General features: G+C 39.3%; 2 protein-coding genes across 7 annotated transcripts in view; one reads left to right on the top strand and one right to left on the bottom strand.

Moving 5' to 3' along the window:
• The window catches only part of fhit (fragile histidine triad diadenosine triphosphatase), a 469,579-nt gene extending 464,853 nt beyond the window's left edge, over positions 1-4,726 (bottom strand). For 4 of the 5 annotated variants that reach the window (XM_067387473.1, XM_067387476.1, XM_067387472.1 and 1 more), the window contains exon 1: positions 4,708-4,726. The gene's annotated coding sequence lies outside the window, so the exon portion shown is untranslated. Of the gene's footprint in view, positions 1-2,441; positions 2,523-4,707 lie in introns of those variants that run through there. The other variant, XM_067387474.1, reaches the window with a different exon arrangement.
• Positions 4,727-15,570: 10,844 nt separating this feature from the next.
• ptprga (protein tyrosine phosphatase receptor type Ga) overlaps positions 15,571-25,174 on the top strand; it is a 308,651-nt gene continuing 299,047 nt past the window's right edge. For both annotated transcript variants that reach the window (XM_067388598.1, XM_067388597.1), the window contains exon 1: positions 15,571-16,028. In XM_067388598.1, coding sequence (XP_067244699.1) covers positions 15,935-16,028 — 94 coding nt within the window. In that variant the 5' untranslated portion in view covers positions 15,571-15,934. The remainder of the gene's footprint in view (positions 16,029-25,174) is intronic.

Below are 25,174 nucleotides of genomic sequence, written 5' to 3'. Positions count from 1 at the left end.
AGCTCTCCTGCATTATACATATCTGTCTGCAAATCTCCACGTACCGCTTCCGAGAGGGAGTCAAAGATCACCGAGGCCACATTTCACCACTTTATTCACTTAATCTACTCATTTGCATTGGCATGAGCTGAGAGTGGAGACTGATCTTCAGCTGAAAAGGATCTCTAAAGGTTTCGGTTTTGCCATTAAGTAAGAAGGCCACAGATACCACAGCATTGAAAATAGCTGGATTTTCCATCAATGTCAAGACATCAACTGGATTGGGTTATATTGAGGCAAGAAAACTCGATACTGGGAAAAAACTCTTTCTGGAGGAGCTACTCGAATGGGTTTGCGAGGGTTAGATGAGGTGAGAGGGAGAGATTTTGGGGTCCATTTTTCTCTTTATATTCTCAGGGCATCTAGACAGATGGCAGACATTAAAAGGAAGAGCCATGTGACATCTCTCAACCGCACCGCTGAGATAGAGGTAATTAAAATACATTTAATCAAGTTAGTCTAATGAAAAATGCAGCTGGACACCCGGTTCCACCTTCTGCTCCCACTCTCACACCTTTATACACTCAAACTTTTAGTCCTTATTCACCAGAAAATTGCACTCACAATAAGGCAATTTTTGCATATAAAGTAGGACTGGGTACGATTAACTACCTCAGGACAGAACACACATCACTATGTATATGTCATAATTCAAAACAACAGTTGTGTCAACAGTCAACAAGTGACAGATGAATGCCACTCATGTATCACCTGATTTAAAACCTGATCATATTCATGAGCCAGGGTGATGAGGTTTATCAGGGAATTTTAAAATTATGCTTTTTGAACCTGGCAAAGTTGCTACAATTTGAATGAGAATGATTAATAAAATCTTAAAATTTATGAAGATTTCTTTAATGAATCAGTTTTTCTCAAGTTGCTCTACTCCTACATCTGAAACTGCTACAATATAAGCAGTTGATGTGGATATAACTCTAGTTGTATTACATAAATATACTGAAAATGTCCCTGACACTTGCTGAAGATACATTACTTCATTAGGTACATTACTTCATTATGGGAGTGCGAAGAAGCCAAGAATTTTCAGAAAGGTGTGAAAGAAATGATAGAGAATATCCTTGATGTACTTTTTCTATTTCATTTTATCCTAAGGAGATCAAGTTAAAAAGAAATAGCATATATTTATAAATATATGTATTCTTCAAGCTTATTTCTTTAAATTGGAAAAGTATTTGTGCACCAAGTATAGCACATTGGCTAAAAGAAATGGTAAAAATATGTCAATGGAAAAGATTACTGATATTTTAAGGCATAAATATACAGTTTTCAATGGAGTTTGGGGACCTTTCAGATTGTTCTTAAAATGTGGTGGAGTTGGAAAGGTGTTAATAGAAGACTCAGAAAAGAGGTATTGAATACTAATGTGAAGTACTGAGAAGTTTTTTGTTGTTTTCTTTGTTTTCTTTGTCACATATGTGTGGAGAAAAACAGTATGTGTGGAGAAAAACAGTATGTGTGGAGAAAAACAGGCACTGCTCGTCACCTGTCCAATACAGTCCCAACAGTGAAGCATGGTGGTGGCAGCATCATGCTGTGGGGGTGTTTTTCAGCTGCAGGGACAGGACGACTGGTTGCAATCGAGGGAAAGATGAATGCGGCCAAGTACAGGGATATCCTGGAAAAAAACTTCTCCAGAGTGCTCAGGACCTCAGACTGGGCCGAAGGTTTACCTTCCAACAAGACAATGACCCTAAGCACACAGCTAAAATAACGAAGGAGTGGCTTCACAACAACTCCGTGACTGTTCTTTAATGGCCCAGTCAGAGCCCTGACTTAAACCCAATTGAGCATCTCTGGAGAGACCTAAAAATGGCTGTCCACCAATGTTTACCATCCAACCAGACAGAACTGGAGAGGATCTGCAAGGAGGAATGGCAGAGGATCCCCAAATCCAGGTGTGAAAAACTTGTTGCATCTTTCCCAAAAAGACTCTTGGCTGTATTAGATCAAAAGGGTGCTTCTGCTAAATACTGAGCAAAGGGTCTGAATACTTAGGACCATGTGATATTTCAGTTTGTCTTTTTTAATAAATCTGCAAAAATGTCAACAATTTTGTGTTTTTCTGTCAATATGGGGTGCTGTGTGTACATTAATGAGGGGAAAAATGAACTTAAATGATTTTAGCAAATGGCTGCTATATAACAAAGAGTGAAAAAATTTAAGGGGGTCTGAATACTTTCTGTACCCACTGTACGTACATGTGTATAGTAAAATGTAAAAAAAAAAAAAAAGATGCTCTTCTCTTAAATATATTAAATACTGAAAAAATGATTCACAAATCAGGCTAAATGATTCATTAGCGAAATCAAGGTTAGTACATAAAAACCTCTATTTAAAGGGTTAGTTCACAAAAAATGAAATTTCTGTCATTAATTACTCACCCTCGTGTCGTTCTACACATGTAAGACCTTCGTTCATCTTTGGAACTCAAATGAAGATATTTTTGATGAAATCCGATGGCTTAGCGAGGCGTCCACTGACATCAAGATAATTAACACTTTCAGATGCCCAGAAAGCTACTAAAGACATATTTAAAACAGTTCATGTGATTACAGTGGTTCAACCTTAATGTTATGAAGTGACGAGAATACTTATTGTATGCCAAAAAAACAAAATAACGACTTTATTCAACAATATCTAGTAATGGCCGATTTCAAAACACTGCTACATGAAGCTTTGAAGCTTTACAAATCTTTTATTTCGAATCAGTGGTTCGGAGCATGTATCAAACTGCCAAAGTCACATGAACCATTGAAATTTTGAAATGTTTTGAAACACTTATGACATAACAAAGCCTTTACTGAAATCACATGACTTTGACAGTTTGATACATGCTTCGAACCACTAATTCGAAACAGTCTTTAGTTGCTTTCTGGGCATTTGAAAGTGTTAATTACTAGGGATGTGCAATGATTAATCACGATTAATCATTTGCAAAATATAAGTCTGTGTTTACGTTATATATGTGCGCGTTCTGTGTATAATAATTATATATATATATATAAATACACACACATACATGTATACATTTAAGAAATATATGCATGTTTAAATAAATATATTTATTTATATATATTTTATATTACATATATCGGATCATATATTGGGTTTTATCAAAATATCTTAATATGTATTCTGAAGATGAACAAAGGTTTTACAGGTGTGGAACAACATGAGGGTGAGTAATTAATGACAGAATTTTCATTTTTGGGTGAACTAACCCTTTAAAATATTAATATAAACAGAAGCGTTCTTAATTAATTACTGTATTAGCTTATGGAAATGTCTTAAGCAATCACTACAAATGCCTATTATGTTGCGCCTGACTCACAAATCAGTCTAAGGGTAAGGGTAAGAAAGCTTTTCCATTTTTATTACATCATTACTAATGATGACAACGTTGTCAGAACAATCCCCGTCCACATAGATCCGCGAAAAGACTCAAAACGCTGTATTCTGCTGTCAGGCCAGTAGTTGGCGATATCCCTTTGTAAAGAAACACTACACACCTACAGACTGAACATGTAATACGCATGCGCATGATGTCACCGTTTTCACAGATTTGAGTTTTTGTAGTTTACACAGAGATGATAACGGTATTGATTTCAAAGAAACTCCAGGCCCCTAAAACGCCATTGTGGTGTAAATAAACAGCCAAAACGCATAAAATATTTTCCATTTTTAGTTTAAAACAGTGCATTGTAAATGGCCCCTAAATTACTCATTAGTAAATTTCATTAGGAACCATTGAAATTCACTGGGTAAAATGTGTGGGTCCCTAAACCTAACCTTAAGCCCCAGGTATACTTCGTTTTTTTTTTTTTTATGCATACGCTAGTGTACACACACAGGCGAATGCACAGCTTTGCAAAGTATACTTCATTTGACAAATACACAGGCGTTCGACGCACACGCAGTTTTGAGCAATATCTCGCCACGAGTTGCAACGCATGTAAACATCTTTGTATTCTTTCATGCTAGAGTTGTGCAAATGAGGATACTTTCTAACCTCTTCACACAATCTCTCATCTATATGCCTATACCCTCAAGTCCCCTCCATCGTCGCTGTAGCTTGCACGCGTTCCAGTCTGTTCTGTTTATGCAGGTTTTCTTCGACTACCATGTGAATCAACGCCCCAGGGCATTTTTTATTCATTACTGTATAGGTATGTGGAGCATTAGCATAACAGGCTTTTGTAGTATTGCTTCAATGACGAAAAAAAATGTTACTAGAGTATTTTATTAATACCATGATGAAAATGTGTTTTGCTTTTCTACAGTACATAAGAAAGCAAGGCAATAATTTAGTAATAAACTGACATTTCAGAATTTGACCCAGGTTTTCACTCTTGCCTTATGTCCGGATTTATGTGATTATTTTCAATAAAGTCGCTGCTTCACACAGTGCTGAGCAAGGCGTATTTTCCAAACATCACATGCAACTGATTTGCATGACGCTGTCACAAAATAATAAGTAATGTGTTTACATTCGCCTGCCGTGCTGATATAATGCGTGACATACACATCTATCAACACATACATTTTCATAAACACAACATGCGTATTATAAAACACGAATTTAAAGAGACCGTGAACACACCACCGAAATGACATCTCACAGCTTCCACACTGAACACATGTACTCACCTTCCGTGTTCGATGAGGCAGACGCTAACTCAGGGGGATTGTGGGAAGCGTAGTTTTTAAGCACCCGCGAACACGTAGTCCAAAGCGCCACAAAACTACATTTCCCAGTATTTGTTGTAGCTGTCATCCACATTCAATATACGCCATGTAAAGCATAACAGCATACTGTTAGTCACATAGGCTACTTCTGTGTTTGCTTTCTTTTATATATTTTCAGCGCTGATGTAATATAAAATGAACAAACTGTTATATTGTGGTTGAATGGAATAACACTATCAGATCCATGACCATGTCTCATATCAAAACATAATGAGCAGGTATAGGCCTAGGACCTATAATATAAGCAATTTATGACTTTTTTTGTCCGGTAAAGTGCAAATCATCAATATTATCTTAAAGTTTTTTTTTGTTTGTTTGTTTTTTACAACTCAACTTTGTTGTGTTAAGCCAGGTCTTGATACTAATAGGATCAAGCTTAGGCTTCTAGTATCCTAGAATTCATTAAATGTCCCATAGGCAGTGAACCGATTGATTATTGTACAAAAATTGATTACTTGACTTAATTAGAATTTAAAACTGAGGGAGACCTCCCTAAGGAACATTACATGACTGTTAATTAAACACTTAGTTAAACTTAGCCACTAAGACATTTTGTACTAATCTAAAGAGTCAAAGATAGTGTTCTGGCAGCTGCGAAGTTTATGAAGCCTTTTATAGCTGTGAGTAATACATTTTCAGTAAAGCAAAGGAAGGAGTTATTGTTATACCGACATTAAGAGCCAAACTACAGTGAAAAATTACATGAATGGAATATTTAGGGTTTATCTGTTGCTTGCCTTGTATCGAGGGGAATATTGATTTACTGTCATGCAGATGTTGGATAAATGGGGCAACATCTGGATATGACAGAATGACTTATCATAAAACTGCCCTCCCACCGGCAGCCATTAGCTTGCCGCTTTATTCTTTACGTTAATATATTAATTTAAGTGGCTCTGAGAGCAACTTGTATATATGTCAGAGTTGATGTGGATTCCTGGAAGCCAAGCTATAATAATAATAATAATAACAGATGCTGAACTGACATTCTTGCTTAATATGAAAATAAATCCATCTAATGATTTTCTGACTTGGCAAAGAAAGTCTCTAATTCTGAACAGTGTTTAAGAAACAAAAGACCCATATGTGAAGTGCCAACCCAGTCTCAACAGAAAATGTAACTTCTATGAGGTTTGATTCATTCTGAAATACCATTTTTAGAAAGACAAACATAAGCATGAAGGTCAACCCCTCCTAAACTTAGTGATAATATAAGGATTGTACAAAATTATATGAATTTGCCACCAATCCGCAATATATTTTTTAAAATAGTTAAGAAGTGCTATAAAGTACCATTTTGTAAAGATGATAAAAGTATAATGATAAAAGTTTTGTGAAATATTTTCACACATTTTACATAGTTTGATGAAATTACAGCTTTGTTGAACTTTGACAGCACGATAGGAAATGACACTCAATGCAAACATTCTGATATCCGGCTTGATTTTTCTTTGTTTTTCACATCATATGATGCGTCCTCACACTGTTGTCTCCTTTGCTAAGTACATAGTGCATAAATCTTTAGGGACAAAATTGTTGTTTGTAGTGGAAATGGCAACGAGCAACAGTCATAATTTATTTAAAGTGCCCCATTATGTTTTTTGGGCTATATTACCTTTAAATATGTAAGAAATTTGCAGTAAAATACCCAAAAACCACTACGCCAGTGTAATATATTTTGTTCACTTGAGTACTTACAGTATCCCAGATGTTTACAACTATTTGTAAATCGTGAGAAAATTGCAATTTTAACCAAGGAGTTAAGGAGCGTCATACCCGCTGTTAATTGCGTCATACCTGCGTTAGCCTCGGTTTCCAGTTTTATTTTGTAAAAACCATGGAAACACCAAAGACGCTTTAATATATTACACGTTTTAATAGACAAGTGAACAACTGTTTTGATACATTTATAGACAGAAAACGAATTGTTGTTATATAGCTCAACACATTTAGTCTTATTGTTTAAATCTAATTTTTTTTATTTTTTGCGAGTAACGTTACCATGCTTTACCATGCCTCAGAGAAAAACACTATTTTGTCAAATAGCTAACATAGCATAATCAGATGCAACTTTATTTTTATTAACAGTATATAGAATATTCTCCATCATACAATATGTTTTAAAATTAATTGCATGCCATTTATCAACACAAGATATCCAGCATTTAATATATGCTAAAATCGATCGATCTTACTGCAGTGTGCAACAGTGTCTCACAGCAGCCGCAGAGTGAACGCACAGAGTAAAGTTATAACATTTTCAACACACTCAAATGTATCTAATATGATAAACAGAGCTGCGTTACCTCATACTCATGACCGGAAAAGCGGAAGCGACGCCGGTGACTGTGTCTTAATAAAAGTCCCGCTGCTCGTGAGGCGTGTGTTGTGCAATCGCTCCAGCAGCCTCGTTCAGCTCCCACAACACTCGGTCCTGCTCTGCTTCATACTACATTAACGTTAATAAGTTCAGCATCCATGAACATGATTTCTTCCTGAGTCCTATCCCGATTCTATTCCACCGTCCGTTCAGGTGAAGACCACATGTCCCAAGATTCTGCTCTCAAACATATGGTGTCATCAATCTACGCCTTTATTTTGAATAGGCTTGTAGCGACCTCTAGCGGACAGAAAATATTACATAGTGCACGTTTAATGCAGTGTGTAAAGGTGCGTTCACGCGGCCTCGTAATTCATGTAGTTACCAGATTCTAGCTTGTAAAAAGCGTTCACGTCCTCGTAGAGGTCGTAATTACAGCTTGTAAGCTGGGAGTTTTCTGAAAGCTCCCACATGTACCATGTGGCCGCTATACCACCTGACCACCGTAGATTGATTTATTAGGCGTTGATAGTGGTGCCATGGAAACACATAATTCCCAGTCCAAGGACCAAAAGGACATGAACAGCTCCGAATATAATGTCACGTGTTGTCATTTCAAGATTCCGGTAAATACGAGGTGACGTGAATGCAGCTTTATACAGCTGTTTGTGAATGTAAAATGCCTGTAACGTTTCAAAGATCAAAGTGCACAACAAATAAAGTTATTGTCTCCTAAAAGAAAGAATCGATTCTGAACTGCTGAAACAAATTCGCAGAATTCGAAATTGAAGATCCGTGCACACTTCTACTGGCTAATATTGCCCATAACCCATTGCGCTGTGGATGAGGATTCGATTAGAACTACAAATACGAATAAAAAGTGTAAAAAAAAAAAAACTATGAACATGACGGATGTGCAAGACCAATGGTTAAGCAGAGTGGTTAAGATAAAGGAGCTTGAATGATTAATAATCAGTATCTAATCTGACGAAAAGATATTTATTAAATGTTATCCACATTATATTTCATCTGCAACACAATTGTGAACTTTTATAATGATAATTAATGAATTAACTTTTAAATGTATCATTATGCAAAGATGAGGAGAGTTCTCTGCGTGAAAGACCCATGACTGGCAGATAAACATGCGACAACATTTCTCTCCGAAACAGTAGCCTATAAGAAATTAAATTTTATTGAATGTGGAGGATTTTAACTGTGGCGAGATGATTGACAGGGCAGTTTAAACAGTGATAGGTTGCGTAACTAAGCGACAGAATGTCAGTTAAAGACGCAATTATGATGAGGTAGTAATTAGCTTGCATACTCTTCTGCTACACACTCAAAAGTCAGTACATACTTTTAGGACGTAGTATAAGTAGGCAAACTGGGACGCAACAAAGTTGTCGACAATTCAATTCTCACTTCCTGTTACATACCTACATAACAATATAACAAACTTGCATAATTCCAGCCTATGCTTTTCCAGCCTATGCTTTCCACGAACAACGTCAATTTTGCTGAGACTGGAAGAGTTTGGTTTGTGTTTGTGAGGACTCTGAAGACTGGAACTGATATGTAAATCCTGGCACCATTGTGCGTAGCACTGCGCTTCATTCATGGAACTTTTGTAAATATATAGGTAAATTCTGAATAATTTGCACGTAAAATGGACCTTCCTGAAAACTCTCCTCCGGATTCACAAACGCTTCATAAACATCAGATTTGATAGTTAAATGTGTGTGTGTTAATGAATTCCAATCATTTGTTAATAGGGTGTACATGCACACTCATTCACAATTAGCATAATCCCTGCCTATGAATTACAGCTACGCAAATTACGTGTCTGGGAACACTGTGGAATCTTCTGGACTCCCTTCCTAACAATAAATATTCAATTAACATGCGTCAACACGTTTTAAGTCAGATGAAAAATGTCAGGTGCTCTTCTGAAAACGGCCTGCTGATGACACTTGAGAGCACTTAGAGGCGGAGCGTTTTTTTCTAGCCAAGATGCTTTGGTTATGATGATGATTTGGAATATCCATGATATTAATATGTTTCTAGTATCTCATTTTGAAGAATATTTCTGGACATAAAAATGCAGTAACCACCCTCAACCACTGTTATAATACAGAAGGGGACAGAGTTGGAGATGTGGTGAGTCCCAGACCCTCTCGCTCTCCCAGAACCAGTAGTCTACTGCAGGAACATCCAAGGGTTCCCCAGTCCAGGGAAACAGTGGGGGTTGATAGCCGAGCACGCATTGAAAAGGAGTGAGTCCAGTTGTTGATTGGCGGAGTGAATTCTGGGCATACTCGGCCGACCCAGGAACAGGTTCCAGGAGTCCTGGTGGCCGTGACAGAAGGTACGTAGGAAATGGCCGATCTCCTGTATCTTCCACTCCATCTGCCCAATCGTTTGGGGGTGGTAGCTGGAGGAAAGGCTTACGGTCACACCTAGGAGCTTGAAGAATGCTTTCCAGACTCTTGAGATGAATTGTGGCCCTCGGTTGGATACAATATCTTCAGGGAGTCCATAGTATCTGAAGACACAGTTAAACATTAGTTCAGCAGTTTCCATAGATGTGGGCAGTCCTCGTAAGGGTAAGAGGGTTTCATTGACCCCAGGGTGGCTAGTGCCCATTGACGAGTGTGATGCATGGATGAGCAAACCTTGTGGACAACCCAGCACGGCGTGGGTGGAGGCATTGGTCTCGGGAAGAATTTCTTCAGACCAGATGATAGGGTTTACAAAGAGTTTCTTAGGAAGGATGGACTCTGGGATTTCTGTGTTATCATCAGGACCATGGATACGGGAGAGAGCGTCAGCCTTTACATTTTTAGATCCTGGATGATAAGTAATCGAAAAGTTGAACCTGGTGAAGAAAAGAGCCCATCTAGCTTGACAAGGATTTGGACTCTTGGCATCTCGTAGATACTCCAGGTTTTTATGGTCTGTTAGAAACCACAAACGGATGTTGGGCTCCTTCGAGCCAAGGCCTCTACTCCTCCAGGGCTAGCTTGATGGCGAGAAGCTCCCTATTCCGATGTCATAGTTGACCTCCGCCGGGTTGAGTTTGCAGGAGAAGAAGGCACATGGGTGTAGTCTACTGGGGCTCCCCTGGTGCTGGGAGAGAACCACTCCCACTCCTGTGGTGGAAGCATCAACTTCAGCGACGAAGGGCTTGTGTGGATCAGGGTGTACCAGGAGGGGAGCGGAGGTGAAAGCTCTCTTGTGGATGTTGAAGGCTTGAGTCCAGGACAGAGACTTGGGCTTACTGCGTAGAAGGTCCGTGAGAGGAGTGGTGATGATACTTTAACCTTGGATGAATCTTATATAGAAATTTGCAAATCCCAGAAATCGTTGCAGTTCCTTAACTGATGTGGGAATGGGCCGGTCCTTGATGGCGGAAATCTTCCTCTCATCCATCTGGATGCCACTGCAATCGATGTTGTAGCCAAGGAACTGCACTGAGGGCTGGTGGAAGGTACATTTCTACCAGAAAGACTCGGGAAGCAAAGAAACGTTTGAATATGATTTATTCAACAGTTTGAATGTAAATATCAAAGATAAATGATAAAGTTTTTTGGCGTAGACCCTGTCCATAGTACAATCTGGAGGGTAGCAGACGTTTGCCGATCCTGCCTTAAGATGAAGGCAGTGGCGGAGCCTACCCCCAATGTATGGACAGGGACCGACCTGGTGGTGGTGGGGAGGATGGGGATGAACGCCAGCGATGGTATCTGCGAACACAATAGTGGGTGGGAACAGAACTTATATACTCAGGTGACGTGTAATGATTGGTTAGATAATGAGCAATGACGTGCATTAGAGTCTTCTGGGTAGAACTTCCGCTAAAGCTCCCATTTCTTGGCCTTGCAGGACCTCCGAACTTGGCAGCGATGGTCAGCCAGGCTCCAGGAATAGATCAGGATATCGTCGATGTAGACCAGAACTGATTTGTGCAGGAACTCCCGGAGCACCTCATGGATGAAATCCTGGAATACGGAGGGGGTGTTGACTAGCCCATATGGCATGAAAAGATACTCATAGTGGCCAGTAGGGGTCACAAATGCAGTCTTCCATTTGTTCCGCTCACGTATCCGGATGAGGTATGTGCTGCGGAGGTCCAACTTGGTGAACACAGTGGCACCTCGGAGATGTTCCAGTGCTGAGGGGACGAGAGGAAGTGGGTATCTGAATTTTACGGTGATTTTGTTAAGAGAACCTTTTCATCGCCACAAAAAAGAAGCTTGAAGCAGCAGGGGAAGTAGACTGGCGAATGTAGCCTTGAGACAGAGTCTCTTTGATCCTCTGGGATGGAAAGGGATTAAATCTTTCCTCTGGGCACTGGTTTACCGGGAAGTAGATCTAAAGCACAGTCCCATGGCCGGTGTGGAGGCAGCGTGGAGGCCTTCTTGGGACAGAAAACATCTCTGAAGTGGGAGTTTCATTTCGGGATGTATGTTGAATGATTTTCAAGTGGACTTTCATCAGATGTAGCACAGACTTGAACTTCTTCAAAATGTGGAGAACTTGCAACAGGAAATTCAGAAAAGCAATCTTCGAAACATTTGTCACCCCACTTCAGGATTTTTTCCTGTCTTCCATGAGATGATGGGGTTGTGCTGCTCCAACCATGGGCGCCCTAAAATCACGTCAGCGGTGGAGAACCTGCAAATGGATCTCTTCCACCGAGTGGATTTGGTAGGTCTTCGCGTGGCTGCTGTTTTGAGCTGAAGTAGGCGGCAGAGGGCTCCAGAGATGAAATTCCTGGCTGACCCAGAATCGAGGAGGGCATTAACTGGAAGACACAAGTCGGCAGCAGTAAGGTTTACAACATTGGTAAGTGGTTTCATCTTATTAATCGAAGGAATGATAACACTCACCATAGGTCGAGCGGGGCGAGTGGGGCATTCTGAAATGTAATGCCCATCTTGACTACGATACAGGCAGAGGTTCTGGGTCAGAAGTCTCTGCCGCTCAGCTGATGACAGAGGTGAATTTTCAATTTGCATGGGTTCATTGGCTGGTTCTGGGGAGCTGACGGATTCTGGTCGGTGGAGGAATGATGGAAAGAGCAACTGGCCCTGGTGCTCTTTGAGACACGACTGCATACGAGTGCCGAATCTGATGGAGAGTTGGATGAACCGTTCTAAAGGTTCTAAACTGCAGAGCATAATCAGTCACAGACATGGAACCTTGTTTTAATTTATATACTAATCTCTTACCAATCGTTGAATCCCAAGCAGGTTTTCCAAAAACTTCTTTGAAGTGAGCGATGAAACTGGAGAGAGACTGGACAATGGGATTTTTCTGTGACCAGAGCTGTTCCACCCAGCAAAGTGCTTTACCGTTGAGTTGAGAGATTTTAGTTTAGCCATGGGACTGGCGACCGCCGGTGGTGAAGGAGAAGCGGCAGGGAATGTGGAAGTGTGCGCTGGTGGTGTTGTCGGGGGAGTGCTGGAGAGTGTTCATCGAAGTGCATCGACGAGATCTTGAAATGGATCCAGGGCGCTCATTCTGGCTGTTCAGGCGGTTATAATACAGAAGGGGACAGAGATGCTGATGGAATATAAGAGATGTTTATTGAACAACCAGAGAAGTGAGCAGAGTGCAGGTGAGTGCTGACAGGTGAAGTTCTTGGCAGATGTGATCATAGAGCTGATACTTGTCTTTCTAATTACAGGAACCGTGGAGAGCTGGCAGACTTGGAGCAGATCAGACACAGAGTAACTCACAGGAGACGAGGAGAACATGATGGAGACAGGTGAGTAACTTCGATGGAGTCCTCGAGGTAAGCATAAAAGTAAGTATGCGTTAACGAGACCATACAGTGACTGTGTGTGCTGCTGTGTCTTAAGTAGTGCTGCTGATGATGGTGCTGTTGAGTGTCAGGTGTGAGTTATTTTTACTCAGGGGATGACGTGCGCTGTATCTGAGCGACTGTAGAGCCTGGTGTGTCTGTGACAACCACGCTGTAAAAAAAACTAAACAAATTTATGCAGTAAAATACCGTTTCCATTGAAACAGTATTATACTGTAAAAACAATGCATTCTGGGTAATATTTGTTGTTTTTCGAAAAAGTATCCTATAGGTATTTTAATGTTTAATTTTTATTTATTTTATTTTATTTTTATTTTTATTATTATTTTTTATTTATACAAGTAGGATGGGTAGTCAGTGTAGTATTTGTCCCGCCTCTCCTCCATTGTGATTGGACAGCTGGGTAAAAAGTGACAGTGACAAGACCTGCATTTTACCCAAGGCTGAACAGTTAAAAAAGGGTGGCAATCAAACTCGTGAAATATTATTATGGTATATAGTGCATCAAAATGCAGAGTCATTAGTTTGCTTAAACAAACACAGAATGTTTGAATGTTTTACGCACCATTTACACTTGGTTGGGAGCAGGTGTACATTTCTTTCATACCAACTAACATTTTGAAAATGAAAAAAATTTCATGAATCCAAAAATTTACATCAAAATGGTTTTAGAAAATGATGTACACAACAATTCTGCTTGATTTTTATCATATTATATTATATATATTTTTTCTTTTGTTGTTGTTTAGGGGTAGGGTATTTGGGTTAGGGGATAGAATATACAGTTTAAAAATCACTGGAATGTACTCGTAATGATAGGAATATCCTTGTGCACGCGTGTTTACAGGCTTACAAGTGTATATTAAAGTCATGGAATATTCTGTAGTGAATCTAATTTTTAAACATGTATACACGTGTCAATTGTTTCATAGTTGTGAAATACCATGCATGTTAAACCATGCATCCACTCGTCTCATGTAGAAGATTGTGCGGATACAAACGATGTACACAACAATTCTGCTTGTGTTTCATAAATGAGGCCAAGTGCATATCAAGCAATGAGGAAGCCTCTGGAGCTGAAATTCAGATATGGTAATAGGCGTTTTGTTTCCAGCACACGCTGTAAGCGATCCACCAATCACAAAAGACTGAGCTGTCTGTCTCTTTGTTTAGATAATATGTATATTTTTTGTAAAATAATAGTAATAATATTTTTACCATGTGCTTATTATTATTTAAAGAGTATGGTCAAAGTGAAAGTCTTATTCTTTGCATCTATTAGCATATATTTGTAATTAAGTCAAGGGTTCCTGAGTGCTTCTTTTTTATTATTGTTCTTATATAATGTCTGTCCAATGTCAAGAACTGCCAAGTCAAGTTCGTCAGAGGAGTAATATTTCCTAGCCAATAAAAATCTCTTTTGTTCTACACTGACAGCACACTTCAGTTTAAGAAGGAGCCTTTTAATGTCATGTCCTCCTCTATCAGTATTACTGATTCGTTTATCTTTTTTCATTGGAAAAATAAGACTGATGTATAGGTTGGGACAAAATGAAGATGTAACAATGGCATAAGGACAAACACATACATGAAAAAAAAAAACAACCCTGAATGGCATATATAATGAATAAATGCAATAGAAATATACAACTTCTCTATGTCTCTTTTTAGAAAATGCAGTTTCAATAAGCAATTCAGAAATGAATACGGACAGGGTTAAGCTTATGAATGATCCGTATTCAATATAGTGACTCATATTTGTATATTGGTAATTGCTAATGTTCGCAAAAGAAACAGGACTCTTTTCAGCTGCATATCTATTGTGTGTGTGTGTGTGTGTGTGTGTGTGTGTGTGTGTGTGTGTGTGTGTGTGTGTGTGTGTGTGTGTGTGTGTGTGTGCGTGTGTAGTTCACCTATTCAAAAATGTCCCCACAAGGATGACAATATCTGAAATCCTTGTCTTTGTGGGGACATTGTTGGTCCCCATGAGGAAAACAGCTTATAAATCACGTTATATTATATATATTTTTTCTTTTGTTGTTGTTTAGGGGTAGGGTATTTGGGTTAGGGGATAGAATATACAGCATGTACAGTATAAAATCACTGGGATGTACTCGTAATGATAGGAATAGCCTTGCGCGCGCGTGTTTACAGGCGTATATTAAAGTCATGGAATTTTCTATAGTGAATCTAATTTTTTAACATGTATACACGTGTCTATTGTTTCATAGTTGTGAAATACCATGCATGTTAAACCATGCATCCACTCGTCTCATGTAGAAGATTGCGCGGATAATTCCAGATACAGAGCTTGCATGCAGTCATTTTATTACTGATGTTATCTGAAGTGTTTGGTTTTTATCCCAGATAAAGGAGAGAGAGAGAGAGGGAGAGAGAAGGAGAGCGCCTTTGTGCGTCCATCACACACACTGTCTGACAGCGGCAGCAGCTCCGTCCGTTACGGGCTCGGCGCTAGGATCCGGCGGATCTCTCCCTCTCTCTCACTCGCTCTCTCTCTCTCTCTCTCTCTCTGCTCTCTCCCTCGCTCTCTTCCAAGCCTGTTTTAAAGTCTCTGCCAGACTTCAGCTCATGCGCTACTTCCTGGATGGCGGAATGGAAAGCTTCCAGAGCCGCTCCAACTCTTGTCTCTGTGTTTTCAGCCTGATGCATGGACTACTGCTCCTCTAACATCTCTCTCTCTCTTAATCCACAGCCCCTTTGACATGTTTCTCTTCTGGACTACAAGCTCAGACATCTGAAAGAGAGAAAGAGAAAAGAAAAACTGTTTCCTTTGGCTTGGTCGAACTTCAAAAGAAAAAAAAAATCTCTCCAAAGGACTCTCTAAAGGAGGCGACCGAGATACATTAAAGCGTGTCCAGTGCGTTTGCATTGCTTGTTTGTGGGAGTTTTTTTGTTCACCAGGAGGATAACTCTGTCAACAGTTGCCTTATTCCAGATCTCCATGTATACAGTGTGACATGCGGAGGCTACTGCGACCGCGCTGCTGCTGCTGGTGGATTCCGCCTCTGCTTTTCTCCACGCTCGTGCTCCGGTGGGCACATTGTCATCCCGGTAAGTTGGATTTGAGGTGGATGAGAATTGTTTTCAAATCGATCCATTTATCATTACGACCCATTACATTGGCTGCGTAATGCTGAAACAACACATGTCCACATTTTTTTCTTCTGTTGTAAGTCATGGAATTGGGACGATCTAACACGGAATTGTAACGCACATAATGACGTCTATTGATGTTTCAGTATCCTCTAATGATCCGCTATACTGTTATTTATCAGCGCGCGGACCCGTTATTTCTAAACATTACACTCAAATCCGTTGTAGGAAAACACATTAGCCGATGTCTTTCTGTGGGTATTGTAACATATTTGATTTAAGCAGTTTGAATTATAATGCACACTTGAGCCATCTTTAGATTAAGCATAATTTAGCAGCATTCCATTCCTTGACGACTTTTAACGTGATTTACGCACTTTCTCTTTGAAAAAGATGGTCTAGGAATTGAGGGTTTTTATGTGCATATAATAGGTTTGACCAATAATGTTTATGGATATTCACACTTTACTTTGTTGGTTATCGGTTCTTTAAAATCATTTTAAATGGGTCTCTTAAGAGCTAAAAAGTGTTCAACAAGAAGCTACATTGTTTACAAACAAAATACTTTAAAAAAAAAATTATTGTTTGCATAATTAATCATAACTTTTTACAACAAATCGTCTTCAATTGAGCAATGCATAGCATTTTAAACTTAAGTTAAACATTGTCCAAAACAAACATGGAAATGCATTTCTTACATTAGATCACATTAGATCAATTATTATTATATATTAATATATAATAATTAAAAATAATATATTGTGAATTGCCAATATTTGGTTATTAATATTTATAATGTATATTGTTTCTATGGTTGCAGGCTAATGATTTTTAAATTATTATTGTTTTATATAAAAACTTGTGCTTTCAAATGCCGCTCATTAATGCCGAGCGGCATAGTTTTGCGATCAGTTAAAAAAAAAAAGGTTATTATTTAATTGTTGTTACTTTGTTTATGTTTTGATAATTCAAATGTGGTGATCTGAAGGATAAGGCAAGTAGGGATGAAGCCTCGAATATGAATTCCCACAATAACTAACAATGCGTCTTGGAAAACGTCATAAGAACATGATTTTGGGGGCTCGTCCGGGTTTTAAAAATGTATATATTTGATGGCATCTTGTTTCAGATGACCTTGAGTGTGTGTGTGAGAGTGATAGGTGAGGATCTCTCAGGTTCTGCTGTGATGATAGGCAGCAGCCAGAGAAAGAACAGAGTCTGAGATGCTCGAGTCATTTTTAACCAGGAGGAGACTGATAAGCTCTGCATATTTGCATGAGTTTTTATGTAACGCTGGAGGCGTCAAGTCTAATGTATAATTCTAGAGAGTATGCATTCTCAGGTCTTCAAATCAAACCTTATGGAAGCAGAACAAGTGCAAGGACTGTTTGTGCTCTTTTAACCAAATCTACACAGATACATGTGAAACAAGTGAGCCATATTCATAAGCAAGAAAAGCTTTAGAACTTTACAGCTCCGTACGAATGAAAGATAACATGATTTGCAGATTGCTGCTCAGTGTATTGTAGTTTTTAAGTGTATGCCTGCACGCTTGTTTTTCTCTCATCTTTCCATATATCTTGGTACATAAAATGCTAATACATCGCAAAAAATAAATTTCCACTATAGCTGACCTACTTTTGAGGAGCTTGATGGTTTTGTGTTATCGAGTGGCCATCACTTTGCATGCATAAAAAAAAAAAAATGTTTCTTTGTTGGTATAGTCAATCACTGTCGCAGGAATAAACTAATATTAACGCTGCTCTACCCAAGCCTTTATGGTTTCTCTACATACTGTATCAGTTAGAATGTCCTCTGGTTTTTCGATTCTAGTTTTCATCTCCCATTCTATGTGATCCAAAACTACAAGAGTTGGGTGCTCAGGGACTCGGCGGACATAGGGGTGAGCACTTGAGCACTGACTGTGACATAAAGTGTCTAAGTTTCTGCATCTCAAACAGCCGAGAGATTTCATCAGGCCCGTGATGAATGCTCCATGAATAACACATTGTCACCAAAGGGCAAATGCCTGACTCAAGGTTGTGGACATTATTAGCAATCTTTTCTGTCTGTTTCTCTGTTTGCGCCTCTCTCTCTTGTGTTTGTTGCAGTATGCGTTTCTGTCTATCTTACTGTCTCCGTCTATCAGAGTCGATTTCACAGAAAGAAAGGTGTACGCTTCCAATTCTCCAGTCGGAAGTGTGGGAGAAATTAAGTTACCTTATAGAACAAAAGACAACTTTAACGCGTTCCGTTTGTTTCCTGTCATTCCTCCTGCCCTCTTTGCTTTTTTCCAGACGCGGGTCTTTTTAACCTCGGTGACATTTGGTCCACTTGTCTGTGTCTGATAGACCTGTTTTTAGCAGAGCCAGTGCTGCGGAAAGACAAGCGAGCTCTGTATCCGCCGCCGCTGCAACAGTGACATACAGCAATGTGCTAGAAAAAGGGAACAGTGCAACTTTATTTATTTCTGTCATGCCAGTGGGAAACAAGTGTCTGCACACTTGAGTCTCCAGTAATGGCCAGTTTGCTGATGGTGCAGGAGCGGAAGCGGCGAAAGGGAGGGAAGGATCTCTCGGCGGGGCGTCTGTTGGCCCCAGGCAACGCTCATTTCTCCACAGACGGTTGATCTAGCCGTTGGAGCGATGCATGACTATCACGGAAGAGAAAATACTAGCGCCGTTCCCACCTAATAATTTAAAGCTATTAAATTCAACTGGTGATACATGGTGAAACTAGCAAGCAAAAATTGTTCGACTTGTGAATCTTCGCCATGTAAATCAAAGCAGGGAAGCAATAGAATTGATCTTTTTTTTCCTTTTAGCTTCTTATCCAACCTCTCATGTATAGCAGGAAAGAATTCAAAGGACTCACCCAAAAGATGTAGAAAACTAGAAACCCCCGGCGATAGCGAGGAAAGGATTTCTAGACGGTTATTTCTGTCGCATGACGAATAGCATGCCACGCACTGGAGAGCACAATGATAATTCAAATCTCTTAAGAGGCATCAGACTTCCTGCCTTTCTGATTTCCTTTTATGTGAGCGAGGAGCCATTTCTCTGTCTAATAGAAAAGGATAATTTGCTAAATGTCCGTTTGGAAATGATGGGCACTTAAGATGGGGGGTTGAGTCTCAGGAGTGAGATAGCTGGAGCTGACATTTGGGCCGGACTGGATGCACTAGCGGCCCCTGTAACAACATTATCATCATCATCATCTCTCTCCGCTCGGGCCGTTATCTGTCCGGCTGGGTGACCAAAGCTGCTGTAATGTTCGCCAGGTCACTTTATCAGTCACGAAGCCTGTCATCGTTGCCTGGCTTCTCTAATAGATTGATTAAAAGATAGGGCCGTGCGGACGGGTACACGTGTGGGGTGATGTCAGGCTGCCGCGGGGTCGTCTCTACCAGAGTTTGTTAGCGTGCGTGCTGAATGTGCGCTGCATCCGCACTAAAAGGGGTGTGTGGTTGGAACCGGCAACATGGAGGGAATGAGAACTCCTAACGTGGATGCTACGTCCCAACTTTCACTGTGGTTTAAGCCTTTAAACAAACATATTTCCAGTTCGTTTGCAATTTAAAACATTGAAATTGATTAATTAATTTAATAAATGTTTCAATTTATATATTCAATTTATATATATATATTATTTATTTATTTTTTAATCAGATTAATACTTTTATTCAGCAAGGATGCATTAAATTGATTGAAAGTGACAGTAAAGTCATTTATAATGTTACAAAAAATGTTTATTTCACATAAATGCTATTCTTTTGAATTTTTTATAACCATAGAATTCTGAATAAAATGTATAAAAAACTGTTTTCAACACTGATGATAATAATACACTGTAAAAAATAATAATAATAATAATTTTAATGTGTTTTAGTTAAGTATTCAGTTTAAAAGATTTGTCCACTTTTAAATAAAAATTTCCTGATAATTTACTCACCCCCATGTCATCCAAGATGTTCATGTCTTTCTTTCGTCAGGCGAAAAGAAATGAAGGTTTTTGATGAAAACATTCCAGGATTATTCTCCTTATAGTGGACTTCAATGGGCTCCAGACGGTTGAAGGTCAAAATATCAGTTTCAGTGCAGCTTCAAAGGGCTTTAAACGACACCAGACGAGGAATAAGGGTCTTATCTAGCGAAACGATCGGCCATTTTGGAAAAAAATACAACTGTATATGCTTTATAAACACAAAATATCGCCTTGCACATGCTTCCGCTTTCCGTATTCTTCAAAACGCTTACGCTGTATGTCCTACGCCTTCCCTATTCTACTAATGGAAAAAACTAAACTGGTGCCGCGTTCGTTCCGTAAGTAGAATAGTAAAGGCGTAGGACATACAGCGCAAGCGTTATTTTTTTTTCGAAAATGACCGATCGTCTCGCTAGATAAGACCCTTATTCCTCGTCTGGGATCGTTTAAAGCCCTTTGAAGCTGCACTGAAACTGTAATTCTGACCTTCAACCGTCTGGAGGCCATTGAAGTCCACTATAAGGAGAATAATCCTGGAATGTTTTCATCAAAAACCTTAATTTCTTTTCGACTGACAAAAGAAAGACATGGATGACATGAAGGTGAGTAAATTATCAGGAAAATTTTATTTAAAAGTAGACTAACCTTTTAAGTGTTTAAGTCAGTTAATTTGCTTCTCCTTTCTACTTACACTTAACAGACACTGTTATTCTAAAAAGCTGTTGTTGTTTTTTGCATTAACTCACACTGTTTCCTTCTCTGCCTCTTTTTTTTGTTGTTGTGTTAGATGTTGTGAATAGATCTCAAGGATTATTGGTGCTCTTCAGTGAAGGACTCATCTCCAGTTTTCCTTAATAGTCTTGGTGAAGGCAGACGTGTCTGAGTGTGTGTGAGAGAGAGAGAGCGTGTATGTGTCCGTGCTCATGCTGGTACATTTTCTCCTCATCTCCACTGGCAACCACAGCTCGCAGTGTGTGCCAATCACTAAATGAAGTGGACATTCATGAAGCATGCTGGTAGATCTTGTTTTAAAGACAAGAAACTGCAGATAATGAACTCAGCATGTAAATTTAAGTCATATAATGTTGTATTATCAGATAATGTTTTTGGTGTGGAGACAAAAAAATGTTATACTTGATGTATAGGACACATACTAGATAGAACCTTATGATTTTCTTAGCGACATTTTTACCTGTGTCTAAAATATGTATCAGAACCTCCCTCAGTGATGCCACATTAACAGTGAAATAAACAGACTTTAGTAGTTCAATAGTAGGGACGTATTGCACTTGAAAAAAAAAAAAATGCCACAGAGCAAGCTTCTTTGGAAATAATGCACAACCATGTCCAGAGCATAGGGCACTTTATTTTAAATACTTCAAAGAAGGTTGTGAGCATATGTGGTCGAACTGCCATGACAAATTGCACTTGAGTTTTGCCTTCTTTTTAGCCTGTAAACATTTTAAAATCATGCAAGTATTTCAAATACTTAGAGTAAAGTTCAACAAAGAAATGGAGGGTAATACGTTTGGCTAAAATATTGGTAACACCAATTATGGTGTTGTTAGGTACAGGTTTCTACATGTGCTTACTATAGTAATAACAGTAAATTATGCATAATTACAAGTAACTAGCCCTAAACCAAACCCTAACTCTATTGTAAGTACATGTAGTTAATTAATTTTACTCAGTACTTGTGTAAGTACGTCACCTTAAAATAAAGTGTGACCTAAATCCTGTACGGTTTGATAAAAATTGGCTTTGTACAGACATGTCGGTTGCATTGGTTTTGTTCTTTGTTTGTTCTGCTGTGTGCAGCTTTGCTAAATGGTCTTTTTGGTTCTTAGCGACAACTCTCCGCTCTTGTTGCACACCATTTTTTGAAACGTTAGCCTGATGCGAAGTCGGTAGTGATAATGATTCGCCTCATTGAAAGTTGTAGTAGTTGTAGGCAGGAGACCAAAGCTGTGTACTTTGGCTTCAGTTTCTCTCAGGTTTCTTTGCTTTTGCCACTCTTTTATTTCCCACTCTTTCTCTATATCTGACTCTCTCTACCTCTCCCAGATTGGAGGTTCTGAAAAGATTTTCATTTGGCACAGTAACAGGGGTTGAAACAGTTTGCCAGGAGACGAAAGAAACCTTTGAGCCTCTGGGAGACTTAAGCGCTAATTCTCCTTCCACATAACCCGGCCCCCCTCCAGCGCCTCGTTCTCCTGCTTACCCCCGTCCCCCTCTCTAAGGTCATAATTAGCAGAGTATGGAGTAACAAACGTAAAAGTCTCTCCATTAATAACGTATAACGGCTGCTGGCCCTCTCCGTTTTAAATGCCAGTTCTTCCTATTAACCAGGCTAGAACACGCGATCTTGCATAAAAGACCAACACGCATCTAAAACGGCAAAGATGATGCTAAATTAATCTGTCTGAAACCAAACAATGGAACATGTTTATGTTTCTTTGCAAGTGATGGATGGATTAATGAGACAGAAATTAATTACAATTTGATGAGTCCCAGTGGGCGTTGCAATATTAACAGCCAGACAGATGTTGTTGTGCAACCGAGATGCAACAACTTCCACATCTTGGCCACTAGGGGGACTATTTTGTGTAAGTTCCATTGTTTATGTTTTTAGTTTAAAATATGCATGCCAACTTTACGCAATGCGGACTTTGCCTTTTACTGTAGATTATATGCAGCATTAATTCTGCGGTTTGTCAAGCCGATCGATCAAGGCTTTTGTGGCGTGCTAAGCGCTAGTGCTAAGTAATAGACTTCATTTATCACTCTATCACTGGCCAACACAATACTTAAATTAATTTTTCCTTTCAACCACTCTTAAAGGAAACTATGAAGCCTTTTTCTCTTCAACATAACTGGAAATCAAATATGTCAAGATAATAAAAAGTTACACTTTATTTAGTTGGTACACTTTAGATATTCTGCTAACTACGTATACATTTTCAAATACATGTCAACTTACTCTCATTAGAGTATTAGTTGCCTGTTAGTAGACTGTTAGGTTAGGTGTTAGGGTTTGGGTTAGTAGAACAAGTTGAAATGTAGTTGCAAAGTTACTTATAGTTAGCAGAATGTCTGAAGTGGACCATCGAAATAAACATTTACCCAATAAAATGATCGCCAATGACGCTTTGTTGTCAAATGCATTGACATGAATATGCTGTCATCAATTACCCACCCTTATGTTGTTCCAAATCTGTATGACTGCCTTTCTTCTGTTGCACATACACCAAGGTCCCTTTAAGACAAGTCATTTCACTCGGCGGCCATCTTTGAAACGCCTCTCGGGCATCCTGGGCATCATGCAGCTCCTATCTCTTTGAATGGGGAAACATCAGATTCTCCAAAACTGTTCGTCAACCTTACGATTAAATTTGATATTTGAAATCACCAATGAAATCTAACAACAACCGACTCATAAATTTAGTTTCTAAACGCTCGAATCATGACAAAAAAACTCTTTTTTTCAGGCTGGATCGAGCTAATGTGCATGTGCAGACCTAAATGCGCGTCTCTTCGGAGGCGCGCGTCTGACTGTTTCTATAGAAACCGGTGATTCTAACGGCCGCTGAAGTGACGCGATGACTTTACCAGTTGGCGATTGGCTCTTGGCTTTAGAAGGCGGGACTTATTCCGCCATATTGCGCGTTACACTTTCTCCCATTCAAAACAATTACGAGTGACACGTCTTGTGTTATTCTATAGTCTTTGACATACACTGTAAAAAGTAATACGCTCTATCTACTAAATTGTAGCAACAGATTACAAGCAATATTATTAATTAAATTCAACATATAAGATTTGAGTTAGAATTAATCAAATTAATTCCCTAAAAGTCAACCATTTTAAATGTGTAAAATTAGCAAACACCACTACAAAAACCACAAACTGACATAAAAAGCAAAGAGTCAAACTTGGCAAACTAAATGGAACACTGATCACCATAATAGCGACCAAACATTTTCAGTAAAATCAACATCAATGAACAATTAACGTTGCACACCTGTAGGTGATAGATAGGTGCGTAGGAAAAAAGACTGGTATAGTCAAAATATGAAAAAAACAGGAAAATCCTGCACACTATCAACTTGCAAAACAATAAAAAGGTACTTTATTAGCAACGTTTGATCGTAAGATCTTCATCAATTCTACCTGATGAAGATCTTACGATCGAAACGTTGCTAATAAAGTACTTTTTACAATGTCATTTACTTTCATTCTATAGACATTTTTTAAAATATCCATAGTAGAAAGTTAATCATACTAAATGAGCAAAAAATGAGGGTGAGTAAATGTCATTTTTGGGTGTACTATCCCTTTAAATTCACTTTTGTGAAATCCTCTTCTGGATGCCCATAAGAAGAACCCTCCCCTTGTAATCTGATATCAGTTTTTCGGTTCATTCTTGAAAGGTAATGGCTGGGATTTAGGCTGCGTAATCCAGTCAGGATCAGAGTAAAAGGCCAATCTCTGCCCAGAGCCCTTGATGAGATGTCTGTCATGGACAGGCCTGCTTTCAATAGAGAAATAACCTTAATTTGGAGGTTGCGGGCTGCGGTTCAGGTCTTGCGTGTAATGATACAGCCTTTAGGGTGATGTTGTCCATGTGATGGGTGTTTGTCAGTCAGGGAATTGTAGCCTAATGGTTTTGTAGGCCAGTTCATTCCATTTGGTTCTATTTCTCCCCACACTATTTGTCCCCCTTTGAAAAAGAGGAACAAAAACGGCAGAAAAGGAGCGAGGCTAACTATTAGACACCCTCCATATATCACATCAGCCTTGGAAATTGCGGCAGCAAATAATTTGTTTGTGCGTGGACGCGTACAGTCTCTCAGTGGCCATATAAATGAGGTAATGCCGTGGCGTTTCTGGGAAGCACGGTCACGTATTCTGAATGCCCATTTTCACAGACACAACGCATTAGTGTTGCATTAGACCACGACTGAGAGGGCCAGGCCGGTTACAGCCCCTTGATATTTCCTCTGCTTCCGTGGCAAAAAGAGGAAAGAAAAGACGAGAAGGGGAAAATAACCACATGCCAAGGAGCGTTGTGTCAGTGAGCCAGTGTTAGGCCGGAGTTGTGAGTCTTCTCATTAAATTTT

The sequence above is a fragment of the Chanodichthys erythropterus genome, chromosome 6, assembly GCF_024489055.1.
Source record: "Chanodichthys erythropterus isolate Z2021 chromosome 6, ASM2448905v1, whole genome shotgun sequence".
NCBI classification, from domain to species: Eukaryota; Metazoa; Chordata; class Actinopteri; order Cypriniformes; family Xenocyprididae; genus Chanodichthys; species Chanodichthys erythropterus.
The sequence above is the reverse complement of the archived record's forward strand: the minus strand, read 5'-3'. Positions and strand labels throughout refer to the sequence as shown.